This window comes from Benincasa hispida, chromosome 2 (genome assembly GCF_027475165.1).
Source record: "Benincasa hispida cultivar pf3 chromosome 2, pf3_genome.v1.1, whole genome shotgun sequence".
Classification (NCBI taxonomy): domain Eukaryota; kingdom Viridiplantae; phylum Streptophyta; class Magnoliopsida; order Cucurbitales; family Cucurbitaceae; genus Benincasa; species Benincasa hispida.
In genome coordinates, this window is record NC_143479.1 from 40,074,826 (window position 1) to 40,099,043 (window position 24,218).

General features: G+C 38.0%; 1 protein-coding gene across 3 annotated transcripts in view; it reads right to left on the reverse strand.

Moving 5' to 3' along the window:
* The window catches only part of LOC120071354 (vacuolar protein sorting-associated protein, putative (DUF1162)), a 118,774-nt gene extending 111,357 nt beyond the window's left edge, over positions 1–7,417 (reverse strand). For 2 of the 3 annotated variants that reach the window (XM_039023581.2, XM_039023583.2), the window contains exons 1-2: positions 7,007–7,408; positions 3,257–3,334 (exon numbers count right to left, since the gene is read on the reverse strand). In XM_039023581.2, the coding sequence (XP_038879509.1) occupies positions 3,257–3,334; positions 7,007–7,103 (175 nt within the window). In that variant the 5' untranslated portion in view covers positions 7,104–7,408. Of the gene's footprint in view, positions 1–3,256; positions 3,335–7,006 lie in introns of all 3 variants that reach the window. The other variant, XM_039023582.2, reaches the window with a different exon arrangement.
* Positions 7,418–24,218: the final 16,801 nt, after the last annotated feature.

The window sequence follows — 24,218 nt, forward strand, 5'->3', positions numbered from 1 at the left end:
TGATAATAATGGAGGTATAAATAAGATTCTGGTCGCTATTGGTGAAGGAAGAAAGGGATGGAGAGCTTTTTATTCCTTGATTTGCTCCTTCCTAGACAGAAAGGAGGGTCCACCACAACCACTACCATCTCCTTTAGTTGTGCCGTCCAAACCCTCAAAGGAAGCTTATCCTTTAACCTTTAGAGAGCCATTAAAGACAAAACCTAGCCATTAAAGACAAAACCTACTTTATTTCAATCCAATGAGGCTGGTACTGCTGTCAATCCCTCTTTGGCCTCACCTCATGCCACTATACACTTCAGCACGACAGTTATTGTCACAAGGCAATGCTTTCACGATGCAGCAGTCGGTTGCCTTGCTGCCTTCCCCACTTGCAACCACCCCCTCACGATGCAGCAGTCTTTACAGCTTGAATCCCCTTTCACCGAACAGGAAATTTGGGGGGCTGTTTGCACTCTTGGTTCCAACAAATCTCCGGGCCCCGATGGATATACTTCCGAATTCTATAAAAAATCTTGGCACATCCTTAAGCCCGATATATTGAGGGTGTTTCAAGATTTTTTTAGGAAAGGTATCGTCAATGCCAACATTAATGAAATTTACATTTGTCTCATCCCAAAGCGTGTTGGTGCTAAAAGAGTTGGTGACTATAGGCCGATCAGCTTGACCACGGGTATCTACAAGATTTTAGCTTGAGTTCTCTCTGAAAGATTGAAGGTTGTCCTCCCCCATTTGATCTCCGAGTATCAGTCCGCCTTTGTTAAGGGGCGCTAAACTTTGGACGCCTCTCTTATTGCCAACGAGGTCATTGATGAGTGGTCTAGAAAAGGGAAAAAGGGCATTGTGATTAAATTAGATATCGAAAAGGCTTTTGACCCTATTGATTGGGGTTTCCTTGACAACTCTCTTAAATTTAGAGGCTTCGGTAACCTCTGGAGGAAATGGATTATGGGTTGTATCTCATCCGCTAATTTCTCCGTTATTATTAATGGTCACCCTAGGGGCAAGATACATGCTACTAGAGGTATTAGACAAGGTGATCCTCTATCCCCTTTCCTCTTTAATATTGTTATTGACACCCTCAGTTGTATGCTTACATAGGCTGATTTGGATAAAAAGATTCAGGGTTTTTCTCTTGGTTCTAGCAACCTCTCCATTTCCCATCTTCAGTTTGCAGATGACACCATTTAATTTTCTATCTACAACTTTGATCAGATCAGGAACTTATTTGAAGTCTTTGATGCTTTCCAATCTTGCACTGGCCTATCCATCAACCACCAAAAATCCAAGATTCTTGGCATCAATCTGTCCCCCTCACAGCTCTAGGACATTGTTGGGTTATATGGCTGAATGGTTGGTTTGTGGCCTAACACCTATCTTGGTTTGCCCCTTCTTGGCAAACCTAGAACTCTCTCTTTCTGGGCCCCTGTTATTGAGAAAATCGAACAAAGAATTCATGCTTGGTCCTATGAATACATATCCAAGGGAGGAAGGTGGCTAACTCTTATTCAAGCATCTTTGAGTAACCTCCCCACATACTACCTATCTCTCTTCACCATCCCTAGCAAGGTGGCTAATATTATCGAAAAACTATTCCGTGATTTCGTATGGAAAGGGAAGATCGATGGCCCGAACTCACACCTTGTTGGGTGGAAAAAAGTCACTACCCCTCAATCTAGGGGGGCTTGGGATTACTAACCTCAAGCTGAGGAATGAGGGGCTCCTTGCAAAATGGATTTGGCGCTTTAGGATGGAGCGATCGACCTTATGGCGCAGAGTTATCATGGCCAAATTTGGAGTTCCCCCTATGACAACAAAGCTGGTATTAGATCGATTTCCTCATCAAAAGGTCCTTGGAAGGCCTTGCATCATCTCTAACCATTGGTGGACTCGCATGTTTCTGCCACATTGGGCTCGGGAAACACTATTTTGTTCTGGCACGATGCTTGGATTGAAAACAGACCGTTGATCACCTCATTTCCTAACTTATATGCCCTGTCTCTTGCAAAGGATGCCTTGGTCAGTGACCTTTGGATTGTTGACACTAGTGGTTGGGACCTTCATCTCCGTCGTCATCTCAATGATGTGGAAACCGAGGAATGGGCCACCCTCTCCCAACTCCTCAACACTTTTCAGCCACAGCATGCCCAAGATAAATGGTTTTGGAATTTGGAGCCATCTGGCATTTTCTCCACAAAGTCATGGATTGATTCCCGTTATAACAACAATGGCCCCCCACCGAGGCCTCTATTAAAGGTATTTGGTCCGATCATTATCCAAAAAAGGTTAAATTCTTCCTTTGGGAGCTCTCCCATAGGGCCATCCTCACTCACAACAAGCTTCAACGTCACAACCCATCTACTTTGCTTTCCCCAAGCTGGTGCCATCTTTGTAAAGAGGAGAACAAGTCCCAAAGCCATTTGTTCTTGTAGTACGCGTTTTCTAGAGCCTTTTGGAACATTATCCTTCCTGCTTTCGACTGGCATATGGCCTTTCCTTCGGATATTAGCCTTTTCCTCTCCCTAGCTCTTGATTATCATCCTTTCAAGGGGAGAAAAGGCCTCCTTTGGATGAATTTTGTTAGAGCTTTGCTCTGGTCGACTTGGCTTGAACGGAACAACCGCTTCTTCAACAACAAAATCCAGCACATCGACATCTTTTTTGATCATGTCCTTAATACTACTATATCTTGGTGTTAATTGTCTAAGCTTTTTACGATTATAGCTTCAATACACTTTTGTCCAATTGGAGAAGTCTTTTGTAACTCCTTTGGATCTGGAGCTTTCTTTCCCCCTCTTTTGTAATTTCTTTTATCAATGAAATGTATTTCTTATCAAAAAATAAAAAAGATAATAACAAGATGTAGAAAACAATTTTTTTAAAGGAAACGAGTCTCTTTGTTGAGATAATGAAACAAGATTACTGTTCAAAATACAAGAGACATATACATAGAAACCAAATAACCTTTGGATCAGGAAGCGCACTCGGACATCTCAACTAGGCTAACACCCCCTTAGCACCCGCATCATATCCATACAACAAGAACAATTAAAACTAAAATGAGGAAACAAGCCAGTAAGCCAACACTCGAACCATATGTCCAAGTACAAAAAGCAAAACCCATACCCAATACAAGTAAGATGTAGAAAACAGTTCATTAAGCAGTGCTTTTACATTCCTAATATGTGTATGGGAAAAGCAAAACATGTTATGTATCAATTCTACTTTTCAATTTTGCCTATGAACTTAAAAATACCTTGCTTTAGGGCAAATGGCAATTGGAGATAATCAAAGGCCTCTAGAATGAGCTCAACATTCTCCAATAATATTTCCTCTGCATAAGTAGTAAGTGTGGCTCTTAGAACTAATTGATACAAAAAATTTAAAATAATAGCAATAACATAGAATGTGCACCATCTTGAGCTATTTTTCATATCAAGGAAATTTCATTTATAAGAGGAAAAGTTATCGCGGGAAAAAAATCTCAAAGAATCAAGTATGTCTAACTAGAACCCAAATAAATTGCAATGCTTCAATGGAACAAAATGCCAATTCTACTATTAGCTATTGTTGCACTTTAACACTTCTTAATTGAAACTTCATTTAAAAAAGATGAAAGAAGGAAGGAAGGAAGAAGCAAAAGCTTTTTTATAATTGATTGATATTAGAGAAGTCACAATGAAACATCCTATCACATAATTAACATCATAAAATCTATCAAAGTAGTACCAACACACCTCCAAACTCCGTCATAATCAAAACTTCTACATCTACTATCTATACAAAAATAGAAAATATAAATTTGGCCATCAACAAGATATCACTTTAATATAACACCAGGAATATATCAAAGAAGTGGGGAGACCTTTCTTTTCTATGCTCTCTACTCATTTTGTCTCTTTCGCTTCGCTTTACAGTTGTTTCATGGAGCTTACTACTCTCATACTCTTTCAGGAATAAATGTGCGATGACTCGAGACTTTGCGTTGAGAAAATTTCGACAATATACTATTTGTTTCATACCATAACATAAAATATTCAAACAATAGAGAGTTTGGCTGAGGTTTTCAGATTCGCTTATGCACATAGAGAGGTGCATGTCACTAACAAAAAGAGGAGGAAAAATGAGTAATGGAGTGGGGTTTTTTTTACGAGAAAAGTGGACTTATCATGGAGTGGGGATGTTAAAAGAAGGGTGTGCCTTACATCTAAATTTTGTTGATGATAGAAGGTCAGTATTCATGTACAAGTGAGAGAATTGGCTCAAGTGGGATGTTATACTACAAAGAAAGACGAGGTATCCTGTTGGGAAGAAGTGGGAACTTTAGCTTCTGGAGAAGTAAAACTTCTTGAAAGTATGTGCACTGTACTAAACTCCATGCTGATATATTTGAGCAGAAATTTCTCATCCTAGCTCCATCAATGACATCATAGCTCTACCTCAGTGATGTATAAATGGAACTAGGAAAGAAAATGGACAATAATTTGAACTCCGTCAAATCTCAATTGGGCATCCCCTCTTTTTCTCAATTCATTAACTATTATGCTAGGGATGGTTAGGTATTTATCTTTGGGAGGACTGATGGGTGGGAGAAAAGCCTTTGTTTTTTTTTTTTTGAAAAGGAAACAGCCTTTATTAATCAATAAAAATAGTACAAGAGATAAGTACTTTGATAAAAAAGGCAAATACAAAGAAACCAATTTAAGCTTATGTCTTGCAAAGAATAGGCTTCAAGGCATTTAGAAAGGGAACACCAAAGAGAGACGTTGAGTTTTGCCGCCTCAAAACGAGCAAACCAAGAAGTTTCCTTCCCATTGAACACTCTTTGGTTTCTTTCAAACCAGATTTCAACCAGCACTGCTTTCACCCCATTAATCCATAGTAAATTGGAGCATTTCTTTAGAATAGGACCAGAAAGTAATTGTTGCACAATGCTGCTAAATGAAATATCGAAGACCCAAGAGGTGTTGAAGCAATTAAGGAAATCTTTCCAGCAATTTAAGGCAAAACAGCAGTCAAGGAATAGGTGTTGAAGGTCTTCTTCAGCTAATTTACAAAAGACACACCAATTGGGGGAGTAAAACAACATCCGGATTTATTTTATGAAAGGAAGGTCGAAGTTGTCCTTTTTTGATTCTTGGAGTAGAACAACATCCGGATTTATTTTTCTCAGGAGTTTCTTTAAAACCAATCTTTTTGTTTTATCGCCAAGGCCCCTAATGTTCCAAGAGATGGTCTTCATTTAAGATTTTTGGTTCAGAAACTAAGTAGAAGAGGCAGTAATCCAATCTTGATTAGGAGAGGGCAATATCACAAATTTCCAAAAAGGAATTGAGCTCCTGAGGCAAGTCAGCAAAGGTTGGGGGGGCTATATTCTCGGACTCATGTAACTCTTCATTTTGGAAGAGAAGGTTCAAGTTCAAAACAGCTTCGTCTTGGTCTTCATTATCCTTGATTTTGAGATCATGCTCCTCAAAATCCAACTCTTCACTGCTGACACTGACTATTGAGACTTCATCAAAGCCTTGTGAAAGCCTTCTTGACTCAGAGAAATGAGACAAGCCTTTGTGCGCCTTATTATCCTGTCTTTACTTCCTTTCAGATAAGGGATTGCACCTTTGTGGCCTCAATGTTTTCTTCTCCTAATCATTCTTCTTCGATCTCTTTGGACTTTGGCCACCCTTTATCTAATAAGAGCGAAATGAGGTGACAGATGTCATTTTATCCTTCAAGACCGTTATATACTTTCTGAGAGGAGGGATGTTAGGGTGTGGCTCCTTCACCCTACTAGAGTTCTCTTGTCATTCATATTTCACCTTTTATTTGCTCCCCTGCCCAGTCAACTGCTCCTAAGACTTTAGTCGACTTATCTATATGGAAGGTAAAAGTTCAAAACAAGGTTAAGGTTTTTGCGTAGCAAGTTTTAGTGGGGAGAGTCCAAACTTTGGATTGTGTTCAAAGACATTCCTCTTTGGTTATGTAGGGCTTTTCTCCCACAATGGTGCATTCTTTGTAGGAGGTGTCACGGGAATTTGAATCGTTTGTTTTGGGAGTGCCAACTGGTGAGCTGCCTCGAAGATCGTTGATGAAGGACCAAACGTCTTTTGGGGTTAGTGGAGCTCGTAATAAAGATGGTCGGTCTTTATTCCAGGAGGCGATTTCGCACCCTTCCTATAGGGAGAAGAAAAAGGTGTTGTGGCTTCATGTTATTTTATGGAGTATTTGTCTGGAGCAAAATAGTAGGATTTTTAAAGATGTGGAGAAATCTAGAGAGGTCTGGGCGTTGATTTAAAGCTTCTGGTTGGGCATTGTCACTTGACCATTTTGTATTTATGACATTGATCTTGTTCTTTTGGATTGGAGTCCTTTATGTAATTAGTCTTAGACACTTGCTTTTTTGGAGCTTAATTTTTGTACACCAAATGAAAGTTCGATTTCTTACCCAAAAAAGATGTAGGAGTAAAACTTGGAAAGGAAGTCAACTCCAGAGAGAAGCGCTGCGTATTGGGTAATAGAAACTCAAACTTTCTAATGAAACAGGGGGGTTCTGACCAGACAGTGCCGGAGTCACTTACTCATAAGAAAGTGGGTAGAGGAAGCAACCAGGGTAACCTATGGTTACAGAGGAAGAGTGATGTAAATAAAGTAGTAACTGTAGAATTTCCGCTGTTTGATAGGCAGGACCAATCCTAATGAATAAAACAGGACTTCATTTTTCAATCATAAGATGAGTAAAACGGAGATAAGGGAGATAGTAACTTTAGGCATGGCAGGCTATGCTTTGGCTTAGTTCGATGTATAGAAAACTGTCGACCCATTTGTCCAATAAGTAAATTCCAGATAGCCATAAATCGCACAGTCCGATGATCATTATATGAGAGCACAAGGAAGTATTAGCATCAGTTTGAGACGATGGCAGTTCCACCACCGAAGCTACTTAACTAGTTCTAAAACATAATGCAAACACAGCTAAAATTGTTTAGAGAGTATAATCAGATGAACAAACCGTTCCAAAATGTAATCTTCAGCTTCTCCTTCTGAATATCCTTGACATATCGGCCCAAATAACCCACAAGCAGTTGTCCAACGAGTCCTTCAAACATTCTCACACTATTCTTCCTAAAATCGCTGCCACGAACAAGTAAACCCGCCTAAGTTCATCTGATTATTGTTGGGGTTTTGGGCAGGTTAGCCTGGGATTATTTGGTTGAGAAGAAGAAGAACACTCTATTTCTCTCCCTGAATCTCACCGTCAATCAATCACGCTCTCACCGATTTGTTCAATCACTCTTCTTTGGGAATCTCTCTCGACCTCTGGCTCAATCTCGCCGGCCCTGTCTCAGCAATCTCTCTCTCTGTGTGCAATTTTGCCGCTATTTTTTTTTTTTATGTCCGTCTCTCTGGCTTCTCCGGTGGTAATTTTCATTTCCAGTGCAAGGGACGGAATTTATGGAAATTGCCAAAACTAACCTCAAGGGTCGGTTTCTTTTTTCTTTCTTTTTTTTTTTTTTTTTTTGTTTAACCGACCTTTATGATCGATTTTTTTTTTTTTACGGATGATCTTCTCCCACGTGTCTTTATATATTATGACATGCTCCCTATTATCTTATGAATGATAACATTTTGCTTATATCAGATGACACTTTCAACCTTCTAATGAACTCGCGCTCGAGATGAGGTCTCCAATCCGACGTCTTTTTCAAAACCTGAACCCGATGCTATCATAATAACGAGGTGAAGAATTTAAGGGGAGACTCGATGGCATAATGATATCAGGTTGGGGATGAATTTACTAGCTCGATTGCTTTTTCGAAGCCCTACTCTAATTTTAAATATGCAACCTGATTGAATAAAATCCAAAATTTGGATGACATTACCCATGACATCGTGACAATAGTGAACATCTCAACCCAACGAATTATCCAAAAGCTCTAACTCGATAATAAACAAAAGCCCGAAATTCAAACTTATTAATCAGAATGGAAAAAAAAAAAAACATAATCCAAATCAAATAGAGTAGGTACATTTACCTCTATCTCCTTTGGTCACTACTTATATTACTTGATAATAGTTGGTTGCATGTTGTCCAATTGTGTCCTGGACTTCCACACCCAGTGCACCTTTGGGTTGGATGATATTCTCTGACGGATGGGATTTGATCGACACATGGCCTGCCAACATTGGATGCATTTTTCGGTGGTAGGATAATGCATTTTACGTAGTCCGGTGGTTTCCCACTCAGAAGAATGCCCGACTAAGAATATTGGGTCTATGTATGCTATGATTAGGGATTTCATGCTATAAATTAATTGCAAAGTTTGTAGGAGTTAATGTTCCTCGACCTTGCAACAACTATGGCATGTGAGCATAGAGTCTCTAAGTACTCGAACTGTTGTCAGTGTACATGACGGTTGTTTAAGTTGACGACACCATCCAAGTGACCGTCCTTCACGTTGAACGTATGAAACTAGAAACTTTGAAGAGATTAGAAAGGCCTTGTCATGTTATGCACCTAAAGATTAAAGGGAGGATGTTGGACAAACAATGCATGAGGTATGCGATGATGGCTATAAATATCGAGGTTAGTGAGCAGCGAGGTAGAACTTAGCTGAGGCTGCCAAAGGATGAGCTAACCTTACAAGGAGGTTAGTGAGAGCCAAAGTAAGAGGAATGTGAGCAGCCTACCGTGCCTAGGTGAGCAAATGATGGGTGTCAAGTGATGCTTAAGAGGTTAGAAGCCATGGTTAAGAGAGTGTGGACTATGGTAAGGACTAGGCGGCCACAAAGAGTGCATTGGCCGAAAGGATTGGAGGTTAGGGCGCCGAGCTAACCAAAGGGTATGCGACAATGCTCGGGGCACCAAAGCGTGCTTAGAGGTTATTTAAGGTGTTGTTCAACGGCAGGCATAGGCACAGGCACCTAAGACTAGGCATGATGTGTGCACTAATTAGAGATGCGATGACCAAGGGACTGTAGCATCAATCGGGGTATGCATTGGTTGAGACGTGAGGTTTGCATGGTCGCAAGCCTATGCATTGATGAAAGGCTGAAGCAACCAACTTAATCACCCGGTTAGTGGACTAAGTGGCCGATTAGAGGCCTTAGACAAGTGTCAGTGGGATAGGTGTCGCCCTAATGAAATATCTGACCATGCAACCTTTAGTATAAAAGGAAGGTTGGAGTGTGAAGCTCGGTTTTCCCAAACTACTCGCGAAAAGAAAGGGGAATTGCTACCAAATTGATGTTTGATCAGTGTCGAAGTTGATCCAAGGCTGTCGAGAGGAAATTCCCATGGATTTGGGCTGGGAGTTGAAAATTTTCATAAATGTTCAAGGCTCTCGGATCACTCAGGCAATCTAAAAGATTAAGAGATTCCGAGCCTGTTAATAGGAATCAGAGACTGAAATTTTGATTAAGATGTTTAGAAACAAGTTCTTAGAAGGAATTTTCATGAGATGAAGCTTGGAATTTAAGTTATTTAAGCTAGAAATTGAATCTGGAATTTTAATAGAATGAATAAGCAAGCAATTGCATCCCAAGCATAAGCAAGCAGCTGGCCGATTAAGGCTGTGCGTGGGCGAGCACGTGCAATTGACAAGGGCACATGCTGGGATAGACGGGTGATGACCGAGGTGTGTGTACGGAATGAGCGTGAGGTTGTGTGCGATGGTTAAGACATACCGAGGGTTGCGGCTATAGGGTTCAATTAAGGGTCCTTGAGCGAAAGCGGATCGTTCAACTTTTCCTAAATTTTTAAAATTGAGAAATTTATAGTAAACAAAACAAAATTTATGCACTCATTAAAAGTAATTGTTGGGTTATTTTGATGTCAGCAGACCCAAAACAAAAGGTTTCACCAATAGGCCCAAAGCTATCGGATAAGATCGGCTGAAGTTGGTGAAAAATATGGTTGTAGTTGAGCCACGAGTATTAGAGGATCGAGTAACACGTCTATGGCAAGATTTCACCTACCGGTGAAATTGATTAGTGGACTCGGGAAGACAAACTCGATCAGGTAAAATCACTTTCTCTCTTCCTTACTCGATGTTCTCTCTTTTACTCAATACTCAGAATATGTTATCATTTGATTTTAAATGATATTGTGTTGATTTTTGCAGAGAAATAGATGAAGATTTACAAGGAGATAAGGAGAAGAAGAAGAAGAAAAAGAAGAAAAAGGCACAGTTACATGGTTTAACCAAGATGCCTACATCCACGGGAAGATTTCTTTTCTTTTACTTCTTTTCAAGATTGCTTTACAGTAATTTAGTGTTTACAAGAGAAAAACTGATGAATGCCTGTTGTAGATCTGATCAGTAGGTATTTATATTACATATCTCTTGTCAGTTACATGATGTAAAATTTGTTATGTAAAACTAAACTAGCTGAAACATGTATTTGAGTCAATGTTTTTACAAATTCTCCACCTGGAATCTAATGCATGCAATCTTCTAATCTTCCGGATTCTAACCAACTTGTTTACCCTGTGTCTGGAAGATCGAAACCAACTAGCTCTAGGTATTTAATTAATTTGAGTTTTGGTACTGGTTTCATTAACATATCTGTTGCATTCTCTGATATATGAACTTTTAAGATTTCTATTTCCTTTATCTCTACTCTGTCTCTAATGAAATGATACTTTATATCAATATGTTTTTTTTTTTTTGTGGTATTGTGAACTTCTGGATAAATGTATAGCACTTTGGTTGTCACATTAGAGTTTTACTACTGTTTAATTTAATCCAAAGTTTTTCAACAATCCTTTAAGCCACAATGCCTCTTTAATAACTTCTATTAATGTCATGTATTCAGCCTCTATTGTAGATAAGGCCACTATAGGTTGTAATGTAGCTTTCCAGCTGATTAGATTAGGACCATAAAGGAATAGATAGCTTGTTAAGGACCTCATTTTGTCCAAATCACCAACATAGTCAACCTCCACATATCCATATAACTCTAGGTTTGGTTTTGCTGATTTCTGATAGACTAGTCTTGAGTTTTTGGACCAAATTAGGTACCTTAGGATCCATTTAGTGGCCTCCTAGTGTCTCTTACCTGGGTTAGACATATATCTACTAACAAGGCTAGTTGAGTATGAGAGATCAGGTCTAGTAGAAATCCTTAAATACATTAGGCTTCCAACTACCTGACTATAGGGTATAGTAGACATCTGTTTTAGATGTTCTTGGTTAGAATCTTTAAGAAAGTTGGTTGAAGATAACTTGAAATTTGAGCAATTAGGTAAGCTTATAGGTTTAGCATCACTTAGATTGAATCTCTTTAGGATCTTCTCATAATAGTTAACCTGATTGATGCTTAAAACATAATCTTTTTTGTCCCATGCTTAAAACATGCTTAAAAATGACCAAGAAAATCGACAAATTGAATAGAATCGAGTAATTACCAAAATGCCATCGAGTATCATTGAGTAAAAGGCCATCGAGTAAATGTCAGTGAATGCTATCGAGTAATCAAGCATCCAGTAATCGAGTAAATACCCAGAATGCCATCGAGTATAATCAACCATTGAGTAATCGAGCATCGAGTATTTACCAGAATACTATCAAGTATAATCGAGCATCAAATACCATCGAGCAATTACCAAAAAGGTCATCGAGTAAATGCTATCGAGTAAAGGCCATTGTGCATCGAGTATCGAGTTAAAGATAGAACACAACTTTTTGTTGCAAAAACTCGATGCGTTGCAATGCTCCTCATAGCATTGCAACGCTCCGAATTTTGACGCGATTCATCCCTTGCTCCTTGCGTAACCAAGCTTCAGCAGAGCGTTGCAATATTAGCCTAACGATTCTTGGCTTTTCTACGATTTAGCGTTGCAACGTTGACCCCAGCGTTGCGACACTATCCCTGCAACTATAAATAGTTTTCTTTCATTTTTAGTTAAGGGAGGAGAAAGCACAATTTCAGTGGAAGCTGGAATTTCTCTCTGTATCAATTAATCTCTATAGTAATTTTGTTTCCTACCTAGGTTAGATTTTGATTTTTTTTTAATTGTAATCAATAACTTGTAATTCTTCATGAATTTGTCTATGGATTTATGAAGTAATTCAATCATATTTTTATTTCAAGAGTTCTTGCAAATTCTTTTGAGTTTTCTACTTTCTTTATTATTAGCAAGATGAATTTGAGCATTCTTGAATCTAATTTTAATTCTTGAAGTATGTTGAATGATTTATATCTTGAGCATGTTTAGCCTAGATGTTTGGTTTTGTCACATTCACTCATGATTGAATGCGTTGCTTTTAATGTGTTCAATAGAATGTCTAGCCAAGATCTTCAAGAGGCAATAGTAATTGTGTGTTGAATGGTTGACTATCTTAGGACGTACTAATTACTAGATTTGGAGAAAATTCGGTTAATTGAGTAAGCTATCTTAACAATTAATCGACGCAGTTGAATCCTAGAACTTAATGCACGTGTTTTCTCTTCTATATGGCCGCTAAGGAACCCAATAGAGGTAGCAGCATGTAGATAGGTTAGGGTTAGGGCTATCCTACTTTAATCGTTGATTAGGGCACTTTCTTGACTAGGTTATGCTAGTTGTCCGCCTTTGTAGATACTAGTTTAATCTAGATTAAGTAAGTAGCTGCGTGCTTAATTCGACTGTGAATTAAATTTGTAGAATTCAATGATTAGAATTGCAATGAACGTTTAACTTGGATTAGAAGCAAGTTCGTTCTAAACTTGGTTACAACTATCCTTTATCTTTTGATTTTTAGCATGTTTCTTGTCTTAATAAAAAAAAACTCCCGTTTTATAGCTTTCATTGTTAAGTTTGGTTAAAAAAAAAGATTAAATAAAATTTCCCTATGGATCGACCTCTTACTTTCACTTTAACTACGAGTTAGTTAGGTTGTTGTTTGAGCTATAAAAATATTGTTTGTTTCGGGTCAGGTAGAACTAACGACACCTACTTAGCCCCGGACACATGTCATCCACATATATGAGTAAGTGAACTATCCTTATAGGAACTTGTATTTACATAAACACATATGTCATAGGAACTTCTTTTAAATCCAATGCTAGAAATATAGTCATTGAACCTCCTATACCAGCACCTAGGTGATTGTTTCAGCCCACAGATTGACTTGTTGAGCAAGCAATAGAGATTCTCTTTCCCTTTAACTTCAAACCCCTTAGGTTGTATCATGTAGTTTATCTCTTCTAGATGTACATGTAGGAAGGCAGTCTTCACATCTAGTTGATACAATTCTAAATTAATTTGAGCAACCAAGGATAAGAGAAGTCTTATAGAAGTTTGTTTAACAACTGAAGAGAAAATCTATGAATAGTCTATTCCTTACCTCTGTGTAAACCCCTTTGCAACCAACCTTACCTTATACCTAGGTTTCTGATCAGAGGATGCACCTTTTTTTAGTTTAAAAAACCCATTTGGAGGCTACTGCTTTATAACCCTTAGGCAGGGGGGCTAGAGACCAAGTATCGTTCACATTTAGTGAATGCATTTCCTTATTCATAGCTTCTATTCAATTCCTTGCATTAGGACAACTTGTTGCTTCTTCAAAGGTTGTTGGTTCTTAGTCAGTAGGAGCCATTACAACATTGAGAACTAGATTGACATGGTTCATTTTAGTATATCAAGCTGGAGGGGTAATGATCATTCTTTGTCTATCCCTAGCTAAGGCATACTGACTCGAATCAGGCTATATATTAACAGTCTCCTCTTGCTCCCCTGTTCTTCCTCTATTTCTTCTAAGTCCCTATGTTGATTAGGTCCTATAGGTTGCTCAGTATTTATCTCCACCTCAATTCCTGTGGTGGAGGTCTTAGCTTCATCCTCAAGCCTCTTTTCCCTTTGCATAAACATCTCCTCTTCTTTGAAAGTGATGTATCTACTAACTATGAACTTTTTCTCTACTGGATGCCACATCTTAAATCCTTCGACTCCCTCAGTAAAACCAACAAACATGCACTTAGCAGCTCTGGCCTTCAACTTTCCCTTATTCTGGTATACAAACCCCACACATCCAAATACTTTAAGGTTGTCTAGATTGGATGATGGTTAGACCACTTTTCCTTTGGGGTAAGTAATTCTAGAGATGTTTGTGGGCACCTATTTAAGGTGTAAACAGTGTAGACTGTAGCTTCTGCCCAAAAACTTTCACCTAGGATAGCATCAGATAGCAAGCATCTTACCCTTTCCATTATGGTTCTGTTTAACCTCTCAACAACCCCATTTTGTTGAGGTGTGTACCTCATAGTCCTATGTCTAGTTATACCCTTCCCACTACAGAATTTTTCAAAGTCTTCATTACAAAATTCAAGCCCATTGTCAGTTCTAAAGTATTTTAACCTTTTAGATGTTTGAGCTTTCATCGTATCTTTCCATTTTTTAAACTTCTCAAAGACTTGATCCTTAGTTTTTAGGAAGTATATCCAACTTTTCATAGAAAAATCATATGTTAAGGTTAGAAAATACCTCGAACCACTAAGGCTTGGTGTAGAAGATGATCCCCATAGGTTAGAATGGACATAGTCCAGTATCCCTTTGGTGATATGCTGAGATTTTGTGAAGCTCTGCCTGATAGGTTTCCCTATAATGCAGTGTTCACAGAAGGAGAGGTGTTCACTAATCCTTTTGGGTAGAATACCCTGTTTAGACAGTGCTTGCATCCCTTTGACACTGATATGGAATAGTTTTTATGCCACAAGTCTGCCTCTTTCATGTTTGTTGTGGAAATAGTGTAGGCATCGGTCATCATTTCCACTCCTCTAACAATATAGAGGTCATTAACCTTTTCACCAACCAAAACTACCTTAGAATCCTTAATAACTTCTAGGATTCCATTCTTTCCCCTACATTCACACCTAATGGAGTCTAGCATACCCAGAGATATCAAGTTTCTCTTGAGTAAAGGTACATGTCTCACATTTCTAAGAAGTTTGATTGATCCATCCTTTAACTTTAAGGATATTGAACTAATTCCTTTGATTTTACAAGCTTCATCGTTCCCCATGTACACTGATTCTCCATCTACATCCTTATAGGTATTAAACCAGGGTCTAAAAGGTGTTATATGATAGGTACAACCAGAATCAAGAACCCAATCAAGCTTCCCTTGTAAACCCCAAACTCTAAGTTTCCTATATAAGCATGTTTAGCCAAAGGAATGTTATATTAATTATTTGATAAGTGGAGATCCATGGTTACTTACAGGGGTTATGAAGAAAGGGAAGGAAAATCAAATTAATTGAAAGATCTCACTAATTGGATTGACCGGAAGCACTAAGTGCGGGATGAGGTGGCGGTTTGACCATTGAACATGGAAGGCGGTAGGAAGAATAAAAGAAAGCGAAATCAGAAGCTCGGTTTTAGCAAATGACATGAGCAAATTAAGTGAGATCAGTGCCATTTGAAAGCTGAGAGAATCTAGTTTTCGAGGTTGTTTTTCTGGAGAAATATCTCAGAAGGAGAAGAACAAAAAGTGAAGAATTTGCAGAAGAGGCGGATTCTCGGATTAATCAGGGCTCGGGGTGAAAATTGAAAGCTTTAGGCTAATTTATAAGGAATTTATAGCTGATATTTTAAGGTAAGAAAGCTAACTCAATTCTAAACAAGTTTGTAGAAGGAAGTTTCTTAAAAAGAGTCATGGATTTTGAGTTATGAATTTTTGAATTTGAAACAGGAAATTGATGCGTAAACAGGCAGCTGCTTAGGAAGATTAAGCAGGCAGCTCACCATAGTGAGCAAGAGTGAGAGCTAGATAATAAAATGAGTGAGAGCGAGAGCGAGATAAGAAAATGAGCGAGAGTGAGAGCGAGATAAGGAAGAGGTGGATCTCGCTAAGGATGAAAATCTTGCTGGATTTGCATTGAATCTCGCTGGAAAGTGCCAAATCTCGCTAGGAAGTCGTAAATCTCACTAGAAAGTGATAAATCTCGCTAGAAGTGGTAAATCTCGCTCAAGAGGATGATCTCGTTCATGATGATCATCTTGCTAATAATGTTGATTTTGTTGATGAAAATTTCATTAGTAAGCGAACTATCTGAGGCATTTTGCTGAGAATTCTAAGGAATCTAACCGGGAATTATGTCCTTTCCGGCCAAGAAGAGTTAGGAGAGGCATATAAACCGTTAAGAGCCCTGACGAGCTGTGAGTGACTAAAATGAACTTAATGCTTTCAATACTTATGCATAAAAGACCATGTAAGTTACAGTGATGTTGATGATGAATTTATACTTCCTTAAGCAACAAATGTTTAATGAATAGCATAACGTATCTTCTCCAGCTTGTATATCTTTTAACGCATGCCAAGGTATGTTGTGAATTCATTACAAAAGTTAAGTTCCTATGTTGAAGCATGTGTTTTGGAGGAAGGCTATGATAGAATGAGTCTTTATGTAAATGGCATGCAATGAAACTTAATTTGATGCTAGGAAATTACCCAGTACCGAAGGACACGGAGAAGGTATCTGGGTAATAGTACCTAAGGTGTTGACGGTAGTTAGAAAACTCCACGTGCACGTAGGTAGTTCTGAATGAGAGGCCGAAGTATGGGTCTCCTAGGCCATATACTAGCAAAGGGAGGCCGAAGTATAGGTCTCTTGGTCGGTAACAGACGTGCGGAGCTAGAGTGATGTATGCTCGTTCTCAATTAAGGAATAATGATGTTTAATGATGTTTAAGAATGGTTATTAATGTTTATGTTTAGAGGAAGTTGCTTGAGATGCTCATCGGTATATTTACATGTTTATAGTGATGTAATGCATGGTGTAATATGATTCTATAGTCACTCACTGGGCTACTAGCTCACAGATTTTCTATGTTTGCCTTTTCCAGGTAGTGGTCAGTTTCCTCAAGGTTGATCCTGCTGCTGCTTGCCACTGAAAGGCTCGGCTTGTTAAGAAGAACTTAGGTTGATGATATGTCTATGTACACATGTTTTGAGAGGGACTAAGGCTTTGTTAGTGATGTGTGGGCCTAACTGTAAATATTTTACCTGTAGATGTTATGTCATGACTATTTGCATGTGATTATATAAACATATGTAGAACCTTATAGAGGCATGTTGTATGCATACATTAATAATGTTTAACAGGTTGGTGTTTAGGTTAGAAGGCTAAGGTGGTAAATGCTGGCAGTAGGGCTAGTAACTGCTACCGTCAAATCTCTTTCCTGATTAAGAGGGTAATCTGGGAAGGGGTGTGACATCCCTAGAGGACTTACTTGGATGTTTTATTTCTAGTGGAGGCTAAAGCATCAGAATAAAGATAGGATCCTTTAACTACTGAGGCTTTCGACATTTTTCCTTTTTTATCCTTCTCTTTCTCTTGATTCTTCCTTTTTAAACTGTAACAATCTCTCATTAGGTATCCTTTTTTCTTACACTAGTTACATATTAGTTTTGTCTTTGGTTTATGCTCTTCACTAGACTGATTTTTAGTTCCTTTAGAGTTGTTCTGCTTGTTCTTGCCTTTGACAAATAGTCCTTCTACATTAGATTGTTCCTTTTTTACTACATGAAGCTCTAACTCCCTAGTTCTCAATGCTGAAATAATGGCATCAGTGGTATCTGATTCCCTGCCATATTTCAAAGCATTCTTTACCTCCTTATAGGCTTCGAGTAGAAAGTTCAACAAAACAAAAGCTTCATTCTCACCACCAATATTTTCACCAATGCTTTTGAACTCATAAAATATCTTTTTAAATTCATCCAAATTGTCATATAGTGTTTTAGCAGAATCCATCTTAAATGTGAAGAAATTTTCCCTTAAAAACATCTTGTTAGGCAGATCCTTAGTTGCATAAAGAGCTTCTAACTTGATCCACATTTTATAAGCTGTGTCTTGATCAATCGCCTGTCTCAAAATGCTGTCACTGAGATTAAGAACTAGAGTTCCATATGCATTAAGTTCCATATCTTCCCTTTCTTGAGCTGTTATCGTAGGTGGCAAAGTAGATGGGTCTAAAGGGCTCTATAGGCTTTCTGTTGTCAAATTGCCTTGATTTTCGCTTTCCATAAGCTAAAGTCACCCTTCCCATCAAATTTATCTATTTCAAATCTTGCAACAGACATTACTAACTTGAAAAGAATGCCAAGAACTATTTTCTTGAGAATCTTGACGCTTCAAGAAAAGCTGAACTGATGATCTTCAAACGCTCTGATACTAATTTTGTTGGGTTATTTTGATGTTAGCAGCCCAAAACAAAAGGTTTCACCAATGAGGCACAAATCTACCAGATAAGATCAGCTGAAGTTGGTGAAAAATATGGTTGTAATTGAGTCATGAGTATTAGAGTATCGAGTAACAGTTTATGGCAAGATTTCACCTACCAGCTGAATTGATTAGTGGACTTAAGAAGACAAACTCGATCAGGTAAAATCACTTTCTCTCTTCCTTACTCGATGTTCTCTCTTTTACTCGATACTAATATGTCATCGTTCGATTTTGAATGATATTTGTGTTGATTTTTTTACAGAGAAATAGGTGAAGATTTACAAGGAGATCAGGAGGAGAAGAAGAAGGCACAGTTATGTGGTTCGGCCAAGGTGCCTACATCCATGGGAAGATTTCTTTTCTTTTACTTCTTTTCAAGATTTTTTTACAGTAGTTTAGTGTTTACAAGATAAAAACTGATGAATGCCTATTGTAGATCTAATCAGTAGATATTTATATTACATATATCTTGTCAGTTACATGATGTAAAATTTGTTATGTAAAACTAAACTAGCTGAAATATGTATTTGAGTCAACATTTTTACAGTAATACAACATGCTTTTAACATAAAATACAGGAAAAATAAATTAGGGTTAAGAACCCTTACCTTTGAAGAATAGTTCTTCAATTGAAAAATCCCTCATACTCCAAATGGGCACCACTGCGAAGGAAACCTTGGTATTCTCTGGGTGAGAATCTAAGAGGATGTGGGGCTCTGGCCATTTTGGAAGAGGGAGATGAAAGGAGGAGGAAGATAATTAGGTTTTACACATAACGTTTTTGTGTTGAGAGAAAGTCTCTATATCCGGTTTTTACAAATTGCACAAAATGGGGAACTACCTCCAACTCTCACGTGTGAGAGAGCAAAAGGAAGGGACTTCCTCCCATAATTAGTTTTTTTAATAAAAAAAACAAATAAAAATAATTTATTTAATAAAACATCATATATATATATATATATAATAACTACCCTATCATATAATATATATATTAAACTATATGTTATATCAAATATAACATATAACCTATAGTTTATATACTGTATCAAATACAATATAACCTATAGTTTTATTTCTCTCACCAATGGCTGTAAACATAAATCACATTATATTAAATTTAAATATATAAATCCAATTCATATAACTAATATTTAAATCATATTCAAATATTTATTTTCTCTCATAAATACTTAATATTATAATTATCAAATATATTATAGTGATTATATCACATATAATTATATTATTTTAATTATATCACATATAATTAATTCCCTCAATAATTTTGAATAATTCAAATTAATCCAAAAAACCGATTCTCATTAATTCCCGTTGAGCTACCGAGGGGACCTCATGCACTTGGAGCTTGAAGCTCCAATGGTACGTGAATAATTAATTAAACTCTTTAATTAAATTGTTCACAATCCGTTAACTGTCAGACACTCCAATAAAGACTGACAACTACACTCTTCGCAATACACTTATATTTCTGTGTCCATTGGATATAACCAATCAACAGTACAATGACCATTCACAAATTGCTCATTAGTACAATTGGGCCACAATTACCATTTTGCCCCTATAGTTATATCTAACTCCTCAAGTACCACCGATCCCTCTAATGAACAATAAATCATAGTCTAACTATGACCAAACCCCTCTCGGGCTGGGAGAGGGCATGGTGCCACATTGTTCAAGCCCTAGAATCAGCCCTTAAGGGAGCAATTTATCTATTTTCCCTAACATTGGGGAAATAGTGAATTCCTTATTGTGTAATTGTGTTTCCAGCTCCCCAATCAGACGAATCCCCAAAATTCTCGACTTGTTTAGTCGGCAATCTGGTCACTCTCACCCATACAAATCAAAGGACAACCTTCATAGGTAGGAGTTTACAACTCACTCAGGATTCAGGTCATGTTACCTATGGTCATCCTGGTAAAATGTAAGTCTCTATTATGAACAATGTTATATAATAAGACTAAACATTTTTTGGTCCGGTCTTATACAAACTCCTTTATATAGAATATCCCCGCTCACATATCTCTACATGAATGATCATGATCAGATCATTTGTAGCACTTTACAACAAATGTAACATCTACAAAACGGGTCATACTCGTAGTGTCACCAGGATAAGGTATCCAATCTTATCCATCTACTACAGACCATTTAGGCAATCACTTAAACATGATCCACCCATATGTTACTACATACATGTGTAAGCTACAAGATAACCTTGGATGTTAGTTTATTGGTTTGTGGTTAATGCAACTCAAAAATTAAAATAAAACATCACATGTTTCATTCCATAAATAAAATGTTTGTACATAACAATTACAAACTATAGGACTTTACGAGATTTAGGGCATCAACCCCAAGAATGGCCACGAGCTCTCATTGAATAGGCAAGGTAGGTGCATCCTGGCGCCAGTGAGCACCCATGCGCATGCTGCCAGCCACCAACCTAGTTGCAAGGTAACATTTGGTTAATTGTGGTAGAGTGTTAAATTTACCTAAGTATCGAGGATGTGTTGAGCTAGGCTATGCATTGAGGAATTATGAGGAATTGTTAAGTTTGATGTTAAGCTTAAATTTTAGAGTTAAGCTCAAAAAAGAGCTAATGGCATTAACTAAAGGTACTTATTGATGTGATCAATAGGGGAAGCTTACCATCCTTTGAAGAAGTAACCTATGACAGTGAGTGACATGTTTATAAATGTTTTCCATTTAATGGTTTCATCGCATAAATTTCATCAATGATTTACTTAAGAGTTTTCAGAGCATGATTATGATTGAACTCATAAGTTTTGATGATGCTTTCTTGAAATTTTTCAATGCATGAGATGTTAATTGCGATGAATTTTCCTAAATAGAGCATGTTTTCCTTGAGTATTACTTTAACGCATGCTTTAGTTTAAAGTTGAGATGTGGATGCATGGTCCCTTTTCTTTCGAAAGCTTGAGGTTTGATGTGAAATACAACATGCCTTTATAAGCTATACTATGAATTTTAAAGTATTCTTTTCTAGCTTTCAAAACCAAGCTTAAAGGTTATGTGCGACGAATACTAAAAGAAATTTGTGAAGCATACTCGAATTTAAATTCTTTAAATCATATGTTAGCTAGCATTCCATGAGTTGGGCAAATTTTCAGTAATTTTTATGCCTGCGATATATTTTTATTAGAATGCTTTATGCTGAATGTTAATCTAAATAAAGTTTTATTGAGAAAACCCGATATTGAAGATATGAAGGTATCTGAGTCCCCTAATACCTAAAGAATGACGGTATCTGTGGCATATGATAAGCCTATTGATAGCTCTAAAAAAAATCTATAATTCCTAGCTTAACTCGAGCTTGTTGGTAGATTTTATATGTTAATTATCTTATTTTGTAGGTACTGAGCAATCATGAGGTAGAACCGAGCATTTGAAGCCGAGCAGGGTTAATTTGAAGCAAATTGGAGTTGATTTGAGCATCTGGGCTTCAAAGGAGCAAAAATGACCAAAATACCCTTGCTTCAGTGTCAAAACGCTCAACATTTGCCTAAGTTCGACGCTCGCCTGACCCTAGAAGACATAATGCTAGTGTGTAGGCAGCGTTGCAATGCTGCCAATAGCGTTGCAACGCTTCGAATCCTTTGACCTTAATCATGTTGGGGTTGATGTCCTAAAGTCTTGTGTCCTATAGTTTGTAAACAGTTTGTATGAACGCTTGTGTTGTTAATATATGATATTTACTTTACGTCTTGTATTTTTGCTTAGTTGCTTCTTTTATTTGCTTTACCACAAACCAATAAACATAAAATCCCTGGTTATCTATATGTGACTCAAGTATGTATGTGGTGACATACAAGTGGATCATGTCTTGAGTGATAACCAAAATGGTCTGTAGTATATGGATATAGGAGGGAAACCTTATCTTGGTAACGCTACGGATGCGGCCCACTTTGTGGAATGGTCACAAGTGTTGTGACTTGTCACAGATGATCTGATCCTGATCATTCGTGTAGGGGATATGAGCGCGGGGACATCCTATACAAAGAGTTTGTATAAGACCTGACCATGAAGTGTTAACGTCTCGTTATATGACACCGTTCATGATAAAGACTTCACTTCACTAGGATGACCATAGGTAACATGACCTCAATCTTGAGTGAGTTGAGAACTCCTGCCATTGAAGGTGGTCCTTTGATTTGTATGGGTGCGAGTGGCCAGTTACACAAGATGGAATTCACTCCTTCCCCGAGGCAGAGGTAAGTAGATAGATAGCTCCCTTAAGGGTTGATTCCAGGGCTTGAACGATGTGGCACCACACACCTTCTCTTAGCCCGAGAGGTGTTCACACATAGTTGAACTATGTTGTATTTTTCTTTAGAGGAATCAGTGGTACTTAAGGAGTGAGATGTAACTACAGGGGCAAAACGGTAGTTTGGCCCAGCCGTACTTACGAGCATCTGTGAAGTGTCATCATACTCATGATTGGTTATATGTGATGGACACAGAAATATATCTGTGGTAAGAAGAGTTCAGCTGTTGGTCTTTAGTGGAATGCCTGACAGTTGACGGATGGTGGATCTCGTGGCTAAAGAGTTTAGTCAGCTACTCATGGACCGTTGGAGCTTCGAGCCACAGGTTCATTAGGTCTCCTGGGTAGCTTGGATAAAGTCGAGAACCAGTGTTTGGGTTAATTTGAAATGTTCAAATTGACAAGAGGAAGTTCGATTATATATGATATAATTGGACTAGTTAATTATATATGATATAATTGGGTAAATGTATAATATACATTATTTTGAAGGAATTTAGATATAAATATGATTTATATCAAGTAGAGGAGAAAATACTATACTAGATAGGTGATATCAAACTATAGGTTAAAAATATAATCTGATTATATTTATTAAAATTTTAGTTGGTTAATTATATGATAATTAACCCAAAAATCACGTTTGGACGTGGGTTAGTGGGAATGAGTCGGTTATTGTAATCGATGAAATAAAAATGAAATTGTTTCATTTTGGATCGAGAGTTCAATTGTCATCCAAAAGAAAGAGTGAACGCGCGTTGGTAGAGTCCTAAGAGATCGCTTAAGCATTTCGAGAGCCTATACGATAGCTCCTCTCCACCTAAACGATCGTCCACCTCGCGCCTAAACGATCGCACATTATTTCCTACACGATCGCATAGCTTCTCTAAACGATCATATACTGTGCCGATTTTGTTAAATGGTCATATACCATTTCTTAAATGTTCGCTCGGTAAAACCTACATGATCGTGTAGCTTCTCCTAAACGATAAGCATTTTGCTATGCGATAGCGTCTTTTTCTCTCCTACTTGCTTATCACCTACACGATCGGTGTTTCCTCCTTCCTCTACCAAATTCACAAAAGACCACGCTTTGGGTTCTCACTCCGAGAATACCTGAGGCTCTTTTCTGGTGGTGTCGTCTCCATTGCGGTCGTGAGTTTGCGGTTGTGCGTGATGCTACGTTGACGATTGGGTGGAGGTTTCCGTTGCGGTGAGTTTCGAAGTTTTGAAGACGGTCTTCAACTGGTATGGGACTCTCTCCCTTGTTATATCTTGTTCTTAGCATGCCAATAATTACTTTTTGTTTGCATAACTGTATGTTTTGAATGTATAATGTGTATTTCGGTCACGGTGACATCGGAGTGATTCAAACGCGCTCATGGAATTCTTCGATAAGAGATCCTTCAATTGGTATCAGAGCCAGGTTACGATCCTAGGACCTGTGGGTTTTGTGATTTACTTCTTCTTGAAACTTGTTTAGTGAAGAATGATGATTCTGCCTGGATAATTGATTCAGGCGCCACTAACCATGTTTGTTCTTTTCAAGGGATTCGATCCTGGCGATAGCTGGAGGCTGGTGAGATGACGATGCGAGTAGGCACCGGGCACGTTGTCTCAGCCGTGGCAATGGGAGGACTCCAGTTAGCTTTACAGAATAGGTTTCTCATTTTACATGATGTATATATTGTTCCCGAACTAAAGAGGAACC